Source organism: Rhea americana, unplaced genomic scaffold, assembly GCF_003343005.1.
Source record: "Rhea americana isolate MKP2758 unplaced genomic scaffold, rheAme1 scaffold_2, whole genome shotgun sequence".
Lineage (NCBI taxonomy): Eukaryota > Metazoa > Chordata > Aves > Rheiformes > Rheidae > Rhea > Rhea americana.
Genome location: NW_028186149.1, coordinates 3,120,893 through 3,134,987, shown reverse-complemented (window position 1 = coordinate 3,134,987; position 14,095 = coordinate 3,120,893). Strand labels below are relative to the sequence as shown.

At 37.1% G+C, this 14,095-nt stretch overlaps 1 protein-coding gene across 1 annotated transcript in view; it reads left to right on the top strand.

Annotated features, from left to right (window-relative positions):
- Positions 1-14,095, top strand: part of ENTREP2 (endosomal transmembrane epsin interactor 2) — an 88,926-nt gene that overhangs the window by 67,188 nt on the left and 7,643 nt on the right. The window contains exons 5-8 of the mRNA XM_085303315.1: positions 1,742-1,902; positions 2,542-2,677; positions 8,426-8,501; positions 11,439-12,017. Of these exons, the coding sequence (XP_085159441.1) occupies positions 1,742-1,902; positions 2,542-2,677; positions 8,426-8,501; positions 11,439-12,017 (952 nt within the window). The remainder of the gene's footprint in view (positions 1-1,741; positions 1,903-2,541; positions 2,678-8,425; positions 8,502-11,438; positions 12,018-14,095) is intronic.

Below are 14,095 nucleotides of genomic sequence, written 5' to 3'. Positions count from 1 at the left end.
AGCTCTATTTCTTAAGAGAAACCTGTCGAAATATTTGCTAGTATTCAGGACCATTGAATCACATCTCATATGAAAGGCAGCATCAGACTTTTTATGTAGTTAAGAGTAAATCAAGAGCATGTCTTCTGTTCCTGTGCCATCAGTAGACTACAATGACTGAAAGAAGTCGATAGGCTGTAGTATATAATGATACAGTAATATACTGCAGAGAAAGCTCTTTTTTTAAGTAGTTACTCGTGAAAATATCTCTAGAGAGTCGATTAGTAAACAACTAATAGTTCATTTTCACAAGCCATTGAAACCAGTCTTCCTGACTCTGTTGTGTTGCATTATTACAGCTTTAACCTTTGAAATAACATAGATAGAATGTGTTTAATAGAATAAAGATGTAACTCAGCCTTTTAAATACCAAAGATCAACGTTATTTCTGCTGTAATTTAAATCCAGCATAAATTTGAAGGATAAATTTTTCTGCAAAAGTGAAAAATGTAGAACTCTGACATTAAAAATGAAATTTGTTTACTTTCTATTTGCTGGATCTTCTTAGCATAAACACTTTCAGTTTTATTTACTGTTTCTTCATTCTTTATCATGAATTTCAAAAGTCATAATAACATAATGAGACAACAGTGTGAACAGATGCATTCACTTGTTCCAGTATAGAAGAGAAACATGCCTTCAGCAGATTTTCTTAACTCACTTTTTTAAAAGTCAGGAGCTAAAAACCAAGTTGTCTACTAGTACAGCAAAAATGATATGGCAGCAGAAGCTTTTCTGAAGAGAACAGAATGCCTCTGCCTCTACTGATTGCACTTCTCTGTGTGGGGAGCTTATCAAGCCAGGTCAAGGCAGCTGCATTGCTGGGGGTCTGCAGAATGGACCCAATGTGATTATGAAGTAGTTTAAGCTTTTACTAGCAGGTTTATTAAGTTACAGTGTTTCTGCTATCAGTTGAATCAGAAGAGCTTATTGATACCACTGCCATGCTCAAAGCTGATTAAGTGCCTGTCACATCTGACAGGACTTCTGAGTAATTATTATTTTTTCATCTTCAGAATAGTTATTTCCTTTTGGTTTTGAGATGTTTATATGGAAAAAATACTTTTCTTATATTCACACCAGTATTAAAAAATTTATACCACATTTAAACATGCAGTGTTGGTATCAAAAATCATAAATATYTATTAAAAATACTTATTTTGTCAACTGAAAATAGATGGGATATTAACAGTTGACATATTCAAAATTTAATGAACATATGGTAGCTTGCTTCTGATTTGCTTTTTCAGTGTGTGGGCTTTTTTTTCTTTAGTACAAGGCATTTCAAATTGGAAACAAAACCATGCAAATAGTTATTACAATAGTTGTATTTAGTGTTTCTCAATTCTGAAAATACAGCTGATGAGGAAATGCTGTAATAAAATTGTATTTTAAGGTTAGTGTGTTTTGTGAGACGCTAATTTGAAATGTCTTATGTTTTCCATCCTAAGAGTAACTGACTTTGATGCACAGACTCTTCTGTATCTTTAGTAAAACTTCATTTGGTATTTTACCAGTTTGGGACTCCTCACTGATCTCAAGTGTTCTTAGGCTTTCAGAAAGATCTCTTTCATTTCAGTAGGGATATTCAAGAAATTGGGCATTGGTCAGGATTGCTAAAACTAGCCTTTTATTATAATTCCTTTTATTGATGATGATGTTACTCCTACCATCTTAAGGAACTTGAGCTATTCCTTTTCAGTTTCTGCCACAGAGGCCACATTCTACCCATCACGACTGTATGACTCCACATGGGACTATTCTGCATCAAACCCTGGATTTTGATGAGTTCATACCGCCAATACCTCCTCCGCCTTACTACCCACCAGAATATACCTGCACACCTGTGATAGAGGCGCAGAGGTGATTCTTCTTCCTTATGGTCACCCTCAGCCTATAGTTCTGGGCTACAGACTCTAAAGCTCTTTCAAAGAATATGAAGTGAAGTGGTGTCCTTCACTTGCTTAYGCCAGGTGCTTCTTTTCCAGGGAGATTACATACATTTTTCACAAACTGTTAGGACACACATAGAAATACTTGTGTGTGTTAAAACCACCATGCAGGCACTACTGTAACGGAGAAGTGACTGAACTTAGCTAACATAAGGATAACAATATTCAAGCGTAAAGCAAGGATCAGCTTATAGGTAATCCTTTTGCAATTGTTAACATTATTATCCAATTGAAGTTGAATGTGAGATTTGATATTCTAAAGAAATCATTGAAGTTAATGTGCATTATTATGGAGCAGTGAAGGACAACAATGACTGCAAAACAGGTTTGTACAGATGGCTGGTATCCAGAATGAAATACAGTTTTTAAAGGTGCCCTATAAATTAAGGATTTGTTTTCCTTGTCTAATAAATTTCTTTGGCAGAGTTCTTGATAGTGTATTGGCTTTGAATTCAGAGAAAGCTCTGTGCCAATGTGGTGTAGACAACAGTTTGCCAAATAAAGCCAATGCAATTTCTTCATAATGAAGTTTGTTTGTGTTTTTAAACAGAGGTTTCCATTTGGACTTTCCTCATTCCTCATTCAGTGCATTATATGAAGTCACCATTAACAGCCCAGGAATACTGTATCCAGCTGAGCTGCCTCCTCCTTATGAGGCAGTGATTGGAGAGACGCCTGCTAGTCAGGTAAGGAAAGCTGAGGGGAATTCTTCACATAGTCTCCAAATTTTCTTGATGCAAAACATTTTGAGATTATTTTAATGGTTTAAAATAATTTTGGAATTAATTGTGCTTTGAGGAAATAATCATTAGAAAATATTTATATTCTTTAAACATTTTTCATACCCTTCTCTCTAAGGATTGTCACTAACAAAAACCTGGGAGAATGGATTGGAACTACTGAAGCATGGAGTTTTTCTTTATTTGGAAAGGATAGTGATGTTTTGAAATGGTATTAGACTTCTTGATTCCTGTATGTAGTAAGAAGTAGATTTAATAGAGGAAAATAAGTGTGTGTCTTGTGACAAGTAAATCTAATAACTTCTGTAAGTTTGTGTGTATGTGTATAGAGCTCATGGGAGCTGTGTGTGTGATCTGAGCAAATATAATTACAAATTTCTGTATTAAACTCCTATGTGTAGGTAGAACATGCACTTGAAAATTCTTAACAAAAATTTCTATAAATAACATCAAATTATCAATATTAAAAATACACATKTGCACTATTCCATTTAAATCAAATCTCAGGTCATATTCTGGAAAGGCCCTGGGATCATATGGTGATAGTATAGATTCGTAAAATGACAAGCTCTTTTAATAATTTCTACTGCATGACAATAACAGATATTCCTCAGAGTGTGTAGCAGCTTTATTACAAACCTTAAGAAAGGATTCAGTATATTTCAGACAAATATTTACTTTTTTTTTGCCTTATTTTTTACTTAAGAACTTAAGCTCAACTGGAACAGCATGCCTTTATATGTACAACCAGTGCTACTTTGGGCAAGGTTTTGTTTGAAGTGGTTTGTGATCATTAGGTCACCTACCACTGATGGAACAACTGTCTTAATGCTTATCATTACTTTCAGAAACTTTAATTTCTTGCAGGCTTCAGTAAAAACTCCAGGCTAAGGAATCAAACATTCTAGATACTGCTTTTCAAGTCTTAATAGCATACTATAGAAATATGTGTGTACAGGTTGCTGACCCACATTGCAGATGGGAGTACTTTACATTTTTCCAGAATATATTAGTGAAAAAAATTACAACGGATTGTTTCACCTTTGGGAAAGTGCACATTGAAAACAAGAGATTAAAACTTTATATAAATTTACCCAAAGGAAGATTTTTGTGACAGTTTACAAAATGCCTGAGAAAACAGTAATGCTGAGATGCAAACTCCCAGGTAGAAATACAGCTAAAAACCTCCAAGATGTGCCTGACTATATGACTGCTTTGACTGACAAAGCAACTTCTGAACTCTTTAAACCCATGCCTACTGCATGCCCTCTACCTCCTGCTATGCTTGAGAGGCCAGACACTGCATTATCTCTGATTTATTTGGCTATAATAAAATGAACCAGTGTAAACTGTTCATGAGTTGCTTTGCTGAAAAGCAAAATTGGAGTTTCCAGGCCATCTCCTTTCTAAAATGCTTTTTACGGAAGCACTGTCCTATTTTCTTTACAGTAACTCAGAGGAACGTGCAAGCTGTTGAGATGATGATGTTTTTAGTGATTAAAAAATAGTGGCAAAAGAGATTTAAATTATACCTCATTGGGGGAGTGGGAGGAAGAGAAGTATCACATCTGTGGTAAGAATGATACTATGTGAGGGTTAGAAAAGCGTCTAATTACACTTAAGCACAAAATCACTTTGGGTACTCTTATAATTGGGCACTCTTTGTACGTGCATAGACATCCAGCAGCATAGCAGCACCAGCATGTGACAAAAATATAACTTAACAAACCATAATTTAAAGCAGCAAAGTCATGCTCTTGCAAGGAAAGTCTCAACTTTAGTAAGTGCACAGAGTGACTGCTCCTCTTTGGCACCTGGGATCAGTGTCAGTGCCTTGCATAGCTGTCTCTGGACAGCTGGCTTCCAGAAGTGTCTGTTCTGTCACAGGTGAAAACGGGAGTGATTTTTAATTACTCAAGTGATGATATTCTATTGTCTCCTCCTGGGACTGAGTTTATCCACTGGTTAGGAGAGCTTGTAGGATTTTAAAAAACAAACAAACAAACAAACAAAAAAAACCTCCACAGGTGCTCAATATGAGAACTGAAGTACACTGGCAGTGCTAAAGCCTATACAGCAACTTCCTAGTCATGTACTTTTATTGACAACARAAGTCCTAACGTATTCTTTTGGAGCCAAAGTCCCAATGAGTCTGGAAATGGAAAAACAGCTGAAGTCTGAGACCATTTTAGATCTGCAAGAAGTGCAGAATTAAATTCTTACATGGTACAAATGCTCTCATGTAATACACAGCACAGCAGAGTATGAACTGAAATAACTAGATTTATAAATCCCTCAAAGGCATACTTTGCAATGGAAATAATGGCTGAGCTTTAGCTACAGAAGTGCTTCTGGGAACCATTAAGTAATAATAATTATAAAACCTCTTACAGAGCATCAGGCATAGGTTTTGTTTGTTTTTACATGAATTAAGGTCCTTAGAATTTTATCAAACTGTATCAAATTAGGCTTTAATATTTCATGCATTTCATGCACAACAAATGACAGTACTAATTCAAGTGGTTTCTTCTAAATAAAAATTGCTGTTGATCATGTGTGATTTTACCATGAGAAAAATTGTTTTTCACACTACTTTTTCATGGGAAATACTGACTAGAAGGTGAAAAGATGAGAGCAGCCCAAGGTTCTGGATGAATTATACCAGTGATTATTTCATAAGCTTTGCTAACTTATAGGCTGTGCAGCCTTGTTAAAAGCACGTTTTTCCTTCCTTTTACTCTTAAGAGCTTAGTGACTGTCTTTGCCAGCCTGAGGATGGACAAGTCGACAAGGTTTGCTACCCAAGGAAGCACTGAAACCTGTGCAGAAAGCAGCGGTTTTCCCTACATGAACCAAAACTGTAACCTGACTAAAGATTGTTACTGTTATCTTCTGCAATTAAAGCCATGGTTCCCCTTCCCCCCAAGCAAACAAGTTAACTAATTCAAAAAGCATATAAAATACATTTAACAAATATTGTAAGTAGAGAAAGAGCAAGGGAAGGAAAAGCAAAATGTTGATAATATTGATCAGATAAATTTAAATGGCTAACGTTTAGCTAAACATTGCTAAATGCTCAAGAAGAGGTGGATAAGAAACCAGAATTCATATAATATACCTGATTTCTTCTGCATGACTGAAATCTCTTATCTTTCCATTGTTTAAGATGCTAGTTATCAACAAGGCCCTTAAGAGAGAAACCTTAATTTGAGAAGGGCTTTTCTGTGTGCAGAGTGAATTCTGCACATCCTGTACATAGAGGGGAATATTCATGGTCCTCCATTTGGGACCAAGAGGCAATTTCTGGGTGTGTAAATTTGTCCCATGTATTTCTCATATTGTTTTTTTTTATGGTTTGCAAGCAGTTGTACTTGGAGAAAACAAGGTAACGTAGTCTGCAATGTATAAGCAAGAAGTTAAGAAAGTTAAGCTAAGGGGCCTTGCCTTTCTGTGCGTCTAGGAACCATTCACCTCCAAGAATACCATCCTGTTCGTGCAGTCCCACATCTTTAGGTTTGTGACTGTGGGGTTTCCAGCCTCTGGGGGAGCCACTGAAACTGAGGCAGAAACTGAGAAGGGAAATGCCATGTCCTGGCTGAGCTTTTGTGCCCCCCTAACTTCCAAAGAATGCAAGAGAGTGATGCCACCCTCGCCCTGTGGAGCAAGAGGGCTGCTACCAGTCCCACTCCATCATTTCCCCAAGCACATGACTGCTTTCCCTCAGCGAGCTAAGAGAGTCTCAGATTCAACACCTGAACCACAAAACCAAATAGTGTATTTTACGGCACCTGCCCACGYTGACGTGTGCGTTGGGTTCCTGCTGTGTTGTGTGCGAGCTCCCTTCCCACAAGACGTCAGAGCAGAGAGCAGCCACAGTCGTTCTGTGGTTTGTGTCTCATGAGCTGCATTGACTTGTTGTCAGATCAGAAAGGCTGGCACTATAATTGATTCTCCAGGACACAGAGATTCAGCTGTCTTAATCTGGAAGTGTTTGTATAATAGAAGATTAAGCTATATAAATACAATCTATGTATTTCTTCTGACAGTAAAATACTGTATTTGTTTGAGAAAGAGCTGAAATACTATGATTTCAGGAATTGCCGTGGCAGCTATTTCTACAAGTGTTATTTGCTTTATATGCTGTATAATAATGATTTTATTAATATAAATTTACTAGATCAAAGCTGCAGATGGTTCCTTTTCACTAATATGAGTTTGCTTTTTGTTGACACCAAAACCTCAGCCTAGCATGTAATTCATTTTATAGCTACTAGACAAAGCACGGTGTCACTTCAGCTGCCAGGTGACCAGGAGAATGCAGAAGGTCAATAAACGTTTCAGCACAAATATTCAACAGATATTCTTCTGTTAATGATTAAGAATAAATGAAATAACCTAGGATTTAAAAGAGCCCCTAGATTTTAAAGAAAAAAAAAACAGCTACCTTTAAAACATAAAATTATTTGTCCAGAAATGTACTTAGAATGCACTTTTTTTCTATAATAATTTAATTTGTGATTGAACTCTTTTCAGCCACAAAGAGCATTTGAGGATGCTTCTTTTGACAAAAGATCTCACAAACATATTCTTCTCACAAGCTTATGTGTTCTTCTGGAAAATTTACAATTTCATTTTCAGAAAAAGTTGCTGCTGAATTCCTTGTTTGAAAGTAAAACTAAAATAGCCATTTTCAAAAGTAAGCTTATTGCAGTTCAATGGTAGGTGTTCAGTTTCGAGCCTCTTAGTTGATGAAGGCCAATAATTTAGTACAGGCAGTACATTTCTAACATACTGATGTAGTGAGACAAGCATGTRTGGAACACTAAAGGTAGGAATGCATTGTGTGGGGTTGGAGCAGCCGGCTGAGCCGTTCCGCAGCGAACTCCCAGGCAGTGTCTGCAGTTTAGAATGACACCACTGACTGATTTTTACCACAGATGTGATAGGTTGTTTTGACAAAGAAAGTTCCTTCAAAAAATTTGCAAGTAAATGATTTTAAAATATGACTGATTCAACCTTTTTCTGTGGTTCCCAATCCCCACCTCTTATCTATTTATCTATTGCTGAGTTAAAATATTTCAGATATTATTTTTTGTATAGAGTTATATTCACAAACCTTTTGACTTAGAATCACTTTTAAAGTCTAAATTTGTGGCAGAAAAACTGTTCCTTGATCACTCAATCATAGTTAGGTTTGTGTGTGTGTATGTATATATAAAATATTAATGATCACAGTAAGATGTGTATATATATATATGTATATATATAAAAATATATACACTAGCATGTGCACTGAAAGCTCTTTTCTTAACAGCTTCAGAGTATAGTGTCACATTCAATTCCTTTGAGAAGGCCAGATACAAATTAAGTCCTTGACTGGAGTTTTCACAGAGATGATTGATTGTTATTTGCAGGCTCTGTCACCAACTGTAATGTGCTTTTATGAGTTAATTGTGGCCCTAAAGAGGAAGTAATGCTTTCTGCTAAAGATGTTATCAATTTCAGCTCCTTTGATGCATCTTAATATGTTTTTTTTTCATTTATAGTTATCAGCTGTTTATTGGAGCCATTTTTTAAAATAATCATAGTCCACTCACGTTGTCAGGTGTATCCTTTAGATCATCAGCTCTGTACTTTTTGGGGAAAACTGTTTGCAGGTTAATGTGCTGTTACATTGAACAATTTTTTGTGCAGGTCACTGGTATTGATCAGCAAGTATCCGAATCAAGCTTGGGTGAAAGGAACATGACAGAGGGCTTCAGCACACAAGGTGATCATAGCATTGCTTTTTTTCTACTTTGGAGAGAGGTAGTGGGATTATTGAGTCTGCTTTTCCTTCCTTTGTACCTTTGCCTGTGGGAGAAGGAAGGATTTGCTTTCAGATTGTTCATAGCAAGACAAAATTTATCCTAGTCACAAATTGATGTGGCTGGAAACGCAGAGGAAATCAAAGGGGAGTTCTACTCAGCATAGCTCCCATGGAGGCATACGCACCTTGATTAAAGCCCTTTGAGGCAGGTACCACAACTTTCATCTCTCTTCAAAGTCACGCACGTAACTGGCAGTTTATTTCTCATTGTCAGCGGTGGCAGATGCTTTTGCATTCTTGAAGTTCTGACAGTCCACGTGTCTTCTGCATATAGTAGTTCCCTGCAGGGCTCGAGAAGCTGGGACAAGAAGCTTGCTGCCCAAGTGCAGATGCTGTGAGTGAGATGAGTAGCTGCACAGAGCCAGATTATTTTATTAGAAAGTAATGAGAACAGGCTTCTTTAGTATGTGTGTTGGTTTTTCAAAGATTGTGGTTTCAGCTAAGTGGCTTGAGAGTTGTTGAGTGGTTTCACAAAGTGAGATAACTGTCTTAATAAACTTCCAGTAAAATAATTTTTCTACATCGTAGCTGGTATTATCAACAAACAGATGTTTTCAGTTAGTGCACTGATGGGCAGAGAGGTGGTGGCAGAACAGCCCTAGGCTCTGAAGCAGTCCTCTCTCACCTGTCCTCCACAGCAGCTGACAGCCCTGCAAATCAGTGAGGAGAATCTGTTCCTACACACAAAGTATCTGTTCTGCAAATAACTGAAGGACTTCAGATTCCAGCGCCATCAGTTGTCACCTTTCACTAGTGCTAAACATTCATTTATTTAAAAAACAAACAAATGTTCTTTTATTTTTTTTTAAAAAAAACAATCTTTGGCATCTGCAATGAAGTGTGACAACTGAAGGTGACTAGTTTTCAAGTTCTGCTTTTAGAAAAAGGCTATGTCTATACAACTGATTTTTGCAGTTCAAAAGTATATTTGGACTTTACATATAAAAGTCTAAGTCTTAAGGCTGGTACTAGAGCTTTGACTACTTGGAGGCAGCAAACCAGCACTCAGGCCAGGGTTTTAACACTGCATACAGTGGTGTGCGCCCCTGAAAGGGAACCAGGAGGACAGCAGCCACCTTCTCCCTCCCTAGTACTCTTTGTATGTTATATGCCACTAGAATGGTATGTGGTTGGATAATCTTTGATAAGAAATCTCCTACTTTCTGCAGTACCAGGAAAACTGTGCCGGTGAAAGAGTAGAATAGTAAGAAGCTGTAAATACAGTTTAAGACCCTTGATTTTGGGTAGCAAGTGGTACAAACAACCTCAATCTGAAATATACTCAGTACAGATTTGTGTTTCTGTGATTGTTTTTGAGCTGGATTTGTTTAAATGGATGCATTTAAACAAATGCTAACAATGAGGTTCCAGAGGAAGGGAGCCTGAATATTGAAGATCTGTGCTCTGAAGACAGGCACAGACTTGATATTTTCAGTTATGCATACAAACTTTCTACGTATTTCAAAGCTCGAGTTAAGGGAATATGTTGCAGAGAATAATGTCACTTATATAAAAGTGTTTGGAAATACATCACAAAATACAAATGATCTGGTAAACTACTGCAGCTTGAACAGTGCATATTATGCAATTTTAGCATGGATAGATGTATTTCCATTTCCATGATTGATTATAATGTTCTTTTTGGTAATCTTATGATTGCCTTGTAAATATTATGAATTTATTTCCTAGAAGTGCTAAAAGAAAATGGTAATTTTAATTCATCTTACGTAAGAAAAAATATCCTTCATGAAATTTAACATCATGAATATTTGATTTCACATGTTGATAATAATTTCCCTGTACTCTAGGAAGCTATCTGCTTCGTAGACCCCAAAACATGGGAACACTTAAYGAATATTCTCTAATCCATTAAAAGATCCAGTCTTTGTATTTCTGAACACAATAGAATACGTTTGCTTCATCAATATTGCTACGAGCAGCTGTTAAGGCAAAAAGGGGCATCAGAAGCTGCTGAGCTGAATAGAATAATATTTTGTAAATACTTTGATTTTAGATATTGTTTCTTTTCAGGAACTCCAGTCCATCATGGGGAATTTGTTGTTTATATTATTGGAGTCTGAGAGGCTGTATGGTCTAATTTTATTTTCCAGACTAAAAGGATTTCCATTTCTCTTTTCGTCATGACTTCAGGAAAAAAGCAGAGCCAAATGCTTATTTTCATGCAAAGGTTCATTTTCTTTGATAATGTATATACATTGGGCTGACAGAGGAAGTGATAACAATCTCAAAGGGCTTCCAAAATGACATGAACCTGCAAAGAATATTTAGGTTCTATATAAAGTGTGAAGACAGAAGTGTCCTGGTATCTTACATATTTTGTATGCCAGAGATACTGTATGAGGGTAAATTCTCTTTTGTAAAGCTATAAAGTACATAAATCAGATAAATGATTACTAGTTATAAAGTGTTCGGTGCAAAGCTCATATTGGCAGTAATGCTAGGCATAAAACTGATCAGAGCCTTGTTTATTCAGCAGTTGTGTAAAGTTTTGCTTTTCCTACCATGTAGAATCTCTCACTGTTTAGCAGAGAAACTAGTAGCGAAAGAACTGATGCTGTTTGAATGTAGTTGCAGAAAATACTTTGGTATCAGTGCTCAAGCACATTTATTAGCTGAAGAAAATAAATGAGAAAGGATGCTAAAAACAAATGATTTCAGTCTTTATAGCTGTGGCATTCTGTGAGCTGAAAGGTTTTAAATACTTACTGATATACTTAGCAATTATTTGATTTAAATCATTGTTTTGAAAAACATGGTAGGGAGGAATGGGTCAGGGGCAAGAAGTCGTCACTTTTCTCTGAATCTCTTGTTTTGCAGTTTCTGTTGACAGCACCTCTTTGATGGTCTCTGAGGCGGTGGATATCCCAGACCATAGCTGCTCCTCTGAAGATCTTTGTTCGCTGGAAGTTCAGAGATCACTCCGTTCTGCAGATTTTTCTCCCTACAGCACAACGCACAAAGGGGCTGCAGACAGGAGCTGCAGCAGCCTAGATTACAGCACGCGCTGCTGGTTGGAACGGACTTGCTCGCAGGGCTTTCCTGACGAGGATGATGGCTCTTACAGCAGAGCCTCTACGGACAGGTCTCAAGAACAGGAGAATGAGAGCTGTGCGCATGGCAGGTCCTCAGACTGCTCCTCAGAGAATTTCAGCTCCTCAGAAAGAGGAGGGCAGAGCAAAGCTAGTCCACCTTTGAAACAAATGAAAATCTGCTGTGGGGTCTGTAGCCAGCCTGCTGTCCCTTCCCAGCCTTCCCCCTGTTTTGGGCATGCAAATACTTCATCGTACACAGGCAGCCCAGAGAGTACTGTCCAGCAGCATCACATTACAAAATCCAGAATTTCAAATATAGTCCGATCAACTAGTGACCCTATATCATGTTCATCTAATGCAGAAGGTAGGTATAGTACAACATGGTTGTGGCTCACCACAAAGCAACGGTGTTTGATTTGTGCAGTGATCAGTATTGCTGGAAATTATACAAAGCCTTTCAGTGATGGATGACTTGTGTATGAAGGTTTTAGCTCCATGCACACTTTCTACATTTGAAAATTTTAGGAATAATGAATGTAGGAAAAGTGACAGAATGAAATTAATACTATTTTTTCTAAATTGTACCAGCCTTTCTAGCCTGAATCAAAAAAAAAAATATCTCCTGAGTGTATGCTTCCAGCTCTCTTAGTATTGTGTTGAGAAGCTAAACCAATAAGCTGAATGGTAGCTGGGGTGTACTTGAGAAACAACTAATCAAGCTTTCATGTTCAAAATATAGCCAGTTGTGTCGCCTGAAGGTGGCACTGATTCATTGACAGGATTAGTGCATGTCAGAGGCTGTTAGGGTATGACTCTGTAGCAGCAAGTTGGACTATGCAATGGAAAGTTTTAAAGGATGATGAAATGAAAGATAGGGTGTATGACAAGATGATGAATTAAAAGGTAGTAAGCCTTTGACTGTCCTGGATAAGCATCTTCTGCTATGAATGTTCTCTGAGACAAGTATGGAAGAGGGGAGGAAGGGTTGTTAGCTGACCACTGTATCTTTATAAACATCTGTTTATGAGTGGGAGAGAAAATACTTGATTTAGTAGGGAGTGGCTTGGTCAAATAATAGCAGGAATGAAATATTTGAAAACACTTGAAAAATGTGGTTTTTACAAGATATAAGCTGTCTAGAGAGATTTGAAGGGGTAACTTGGAGAAGTGGTTTGAAAGTAAAGATGAAGAGTTTTGATGTCAGAAAAATTATGCTAGTACAGGTGCATTTACTGGGCTTTCTTAGTGAGCTAGAGGAAGAATCATCATGTGATTAGTTCAAAACAGAAGTAGACAAAATGCTGAAAATAGTTTCATTTAGGAAGATGAAGTATTGGGCCTATTAGACTTTTTGGCATCGTTATTCTGTTTCTGTGAGACTTTGTACCTAGCTTAGTAATTGAAGCCTTTTAACTTTAGAAATCTGGCCTTAGCTTGCTATCCAAGCAATGTGAACCTTAAATCTAAAGATGTTAAGACCTGCATTTATTTTATGCTAGGATGTATGTGCTATGAATCTGCTGTGCAGACAGTAAGTAGGAAATTCTAAATCCTTTATACAGTGCCAAAGACTACCCTTTCTCTTCTGGATCACACTGTGCAAGTTTTCCATATTGTGCTCCATATGCTCTTTGAGTACTGTTTGACAGAGATATTACTGTAGGCAGCCACATCTTTGTGCTCTAGCTGACTGTTGGGACACCTGCCATAACAGATGCTCTGGCTTCATTTTTAACACATCCTAAATACATCCATCATTTTTTTCTGGAGAAATTTGCTTGTTTAATTTACTGTGATTATGGAAATTATTTTGTATAATTTCCAAGTTCTTGACCAACATAGGTTGAAAAAAGGCGAAACATTGTTGAATTTTAACTGGGCTTGTATGAGGGGAGTAGAGATGGTTCTAAAGATACTGATGTGGGTTGGGGAGGGAGCAAGAGAAGAGGTAACGTGGAAGGATATGTGTTTTTGGTGACCTAGTTTGACATTTTTTTGCTGCCTACAGGAGTTTCTTTTAAATGAAAGCTTTGTTAGGGAAACACGAGTTTAGATGCATGTATTTCTTTCGTTTAGATGTCCAGCAAACTAGAGTAGTATATGGCAAAGTTTGATTCTGTGAAGCTTTTCACTGCTTTACATTGCCTCACATTCCTCACTCCATACTGTTTGTTGAGCTTTGGAAATCACACATATATTAGTAGTAGCACATTTCTAATAATATGTATTGACTGTTTGTAGCAGCCCTTAAGGTTATTTTTCCTAAGCAGTGTCACACAGCTGAAGTTCTTTATCATCAGCTAACTTGAGCGAAACATTTGATCTAGATGTTTCAGGACTGGTCTATAGATTTCAAAGCAGAATTTTAAATACTGTTATGTGATAACTGTCATTTTTATGCATTCAGGACATTATGCAGCTTTGTGCTTTAAGCAAGATAAA